Consider the following 1,485-nt stretch of genomic DNA (forward strand, 5'->3'; position numbering starts at 1 on the left):
GTTTAAAAAAAAGGGGGAAAGTACCACAGATATCACTGGTAAGAAAAGGTTACCTAGAATCTAAGAATCAGCTTATCGAGCAGTCTGCAGTTTGCTTGGTTGTTACTGCTTTTTTCCGAGCAACAACGTTCTGTTGTCACAGGCGATCTGGCCATAACCTTCTAGTCACTTCAAATGCTGTGACTTCTCCCTTTGTCAAATGTCACAGTATTTAAGGAGATCTCTGGCATTTTAAGTCACTTAAAATTATTTTCTTAGTTTTCACAAGCTCCCTTTCCAACATGATCAGCATGTTGCAGAATGCTCTGGATTGCAGTTATGACAGCACTGTTTTCTATGAAGGAAAATGATTTTCCCTCTGTCTTGGAAAGAATTACTGCTATGTCTGCAGTAAGAAAAATATTAAGAGCATTTGTGGAGGTTTTAGAGTCTTTCTTAAACCGTTCCATTTTCATTTCAGTTCATTTCCAACGTTAAATTAAATCCTGCAATCTGACCTATTGATAAATAGTCAAGTTGATTCACAAGGGCTGTCTTCTGTCCAGCCTTTTCCTGGTCGTCTTTACCCGAACAAGGTTCGCTGATGTGCCACAAGTGCTGTCTGACTCTCCCGCCTCTTCGCTTTCTTATTTTGCTGCCTAATTTTCCAGCACACCGCGCTAGAAGCCAGCAAAAGGAGTCCCGATGACAAGAGGACCAATCCAAACACCGAGATGATCGATCCATGGGAATTGAAGCTGTATGCCACAGCAGTAACCACGACGCCAGCTATGAGGATGACCACGCCAAAGGGGATGGTGCAGCGGTAGCAGGAGAGCTCTGCTCCCCCCGTCGCTGCCGTCAGCTGGCATTCACTGACCAGGGGGATGGTGGTTATCACACAGTCATTGTTATTGCTCTTCTCAGAGGTTACGGGATCAGGATGCTTCGGCGCTCCCAGGATCTCTTTAATAGGTTCGTTTGTCATCTTGGTTTTCTTGGTTCAGTCGATTCTGAAGCTAGAGCAGGCTCTGCTGACCACGCGTCGCGCTGTGGGAAGAAGAGCATGCGTTCAACTAAGAAGCATTACTGTTACTTGACAAACTGGGATGCACCAGCATCCCACTCGGGATCACAAACACAGGCTCTGACCCTGCAAGGGTTTGTGTATGAGCTTAATGTAATGGATTTGAATCAGTTTTTATAGTAGTCTTAAGCATGTGCACAAGTACTAGAAAGAACAGACTCACAGGCCAAGGCAGACGCCAACCTTAGGGTACCGTGGGCCAAAGAGGGTTTTAAGTTACATCTGAAAGTCAGTATTTCTGGATACAATTTAGATTTCAACAGAATTGCATCTTCTTTTGAGGAGGCAAAGTTCACAGGCTGCTTTGGTTGTAAATTCTACTCTTGCACATACACACTTTTTTTTTTAAACACTGTTTCTTTATATATACACCTATACACACATTACACAGTTTTGCTCCAATGCATATCACAACAATA

The 1,485-nt window shown here is 43.5% G+C and overlaps 1 protein-coding gene across 1 annotated transcript; it reads right to left on the reverse strand.

The window, feature by feature from the left end:
• Positions 1-562: 562 nt before the first annotated feature.
• TMEM100 (transmembrane protein 100) lies at positions 563-967 on the reverse strand. The gene has a single exon (XM_064522959.1). It carries the CDS (start codon positions 965-967, stop codon positions 563-565), a length of 405 nt encoding a protein of 134 aa, XP_064379029.1.
• Between the last annotated feature and the right edge of the window lie 518 nt (positions 968-1,485).

The sequence above is a fragment of the Dromaius novaehollandiae genome, chromosome 18 (genome assembly GCF_036370855.1).
Source record: "Dromaius novaehollandiae isolate bDroNov1 chromosome 18, bDroNov1.hap1, whole genome shotgun sequence".
Lineage (NCBI taxonomy): Eukaryota > Metazoa > Chordata > Aves > Casuariiformes > Dromaiidae > Dromaius > Dromaius novaehollandiae.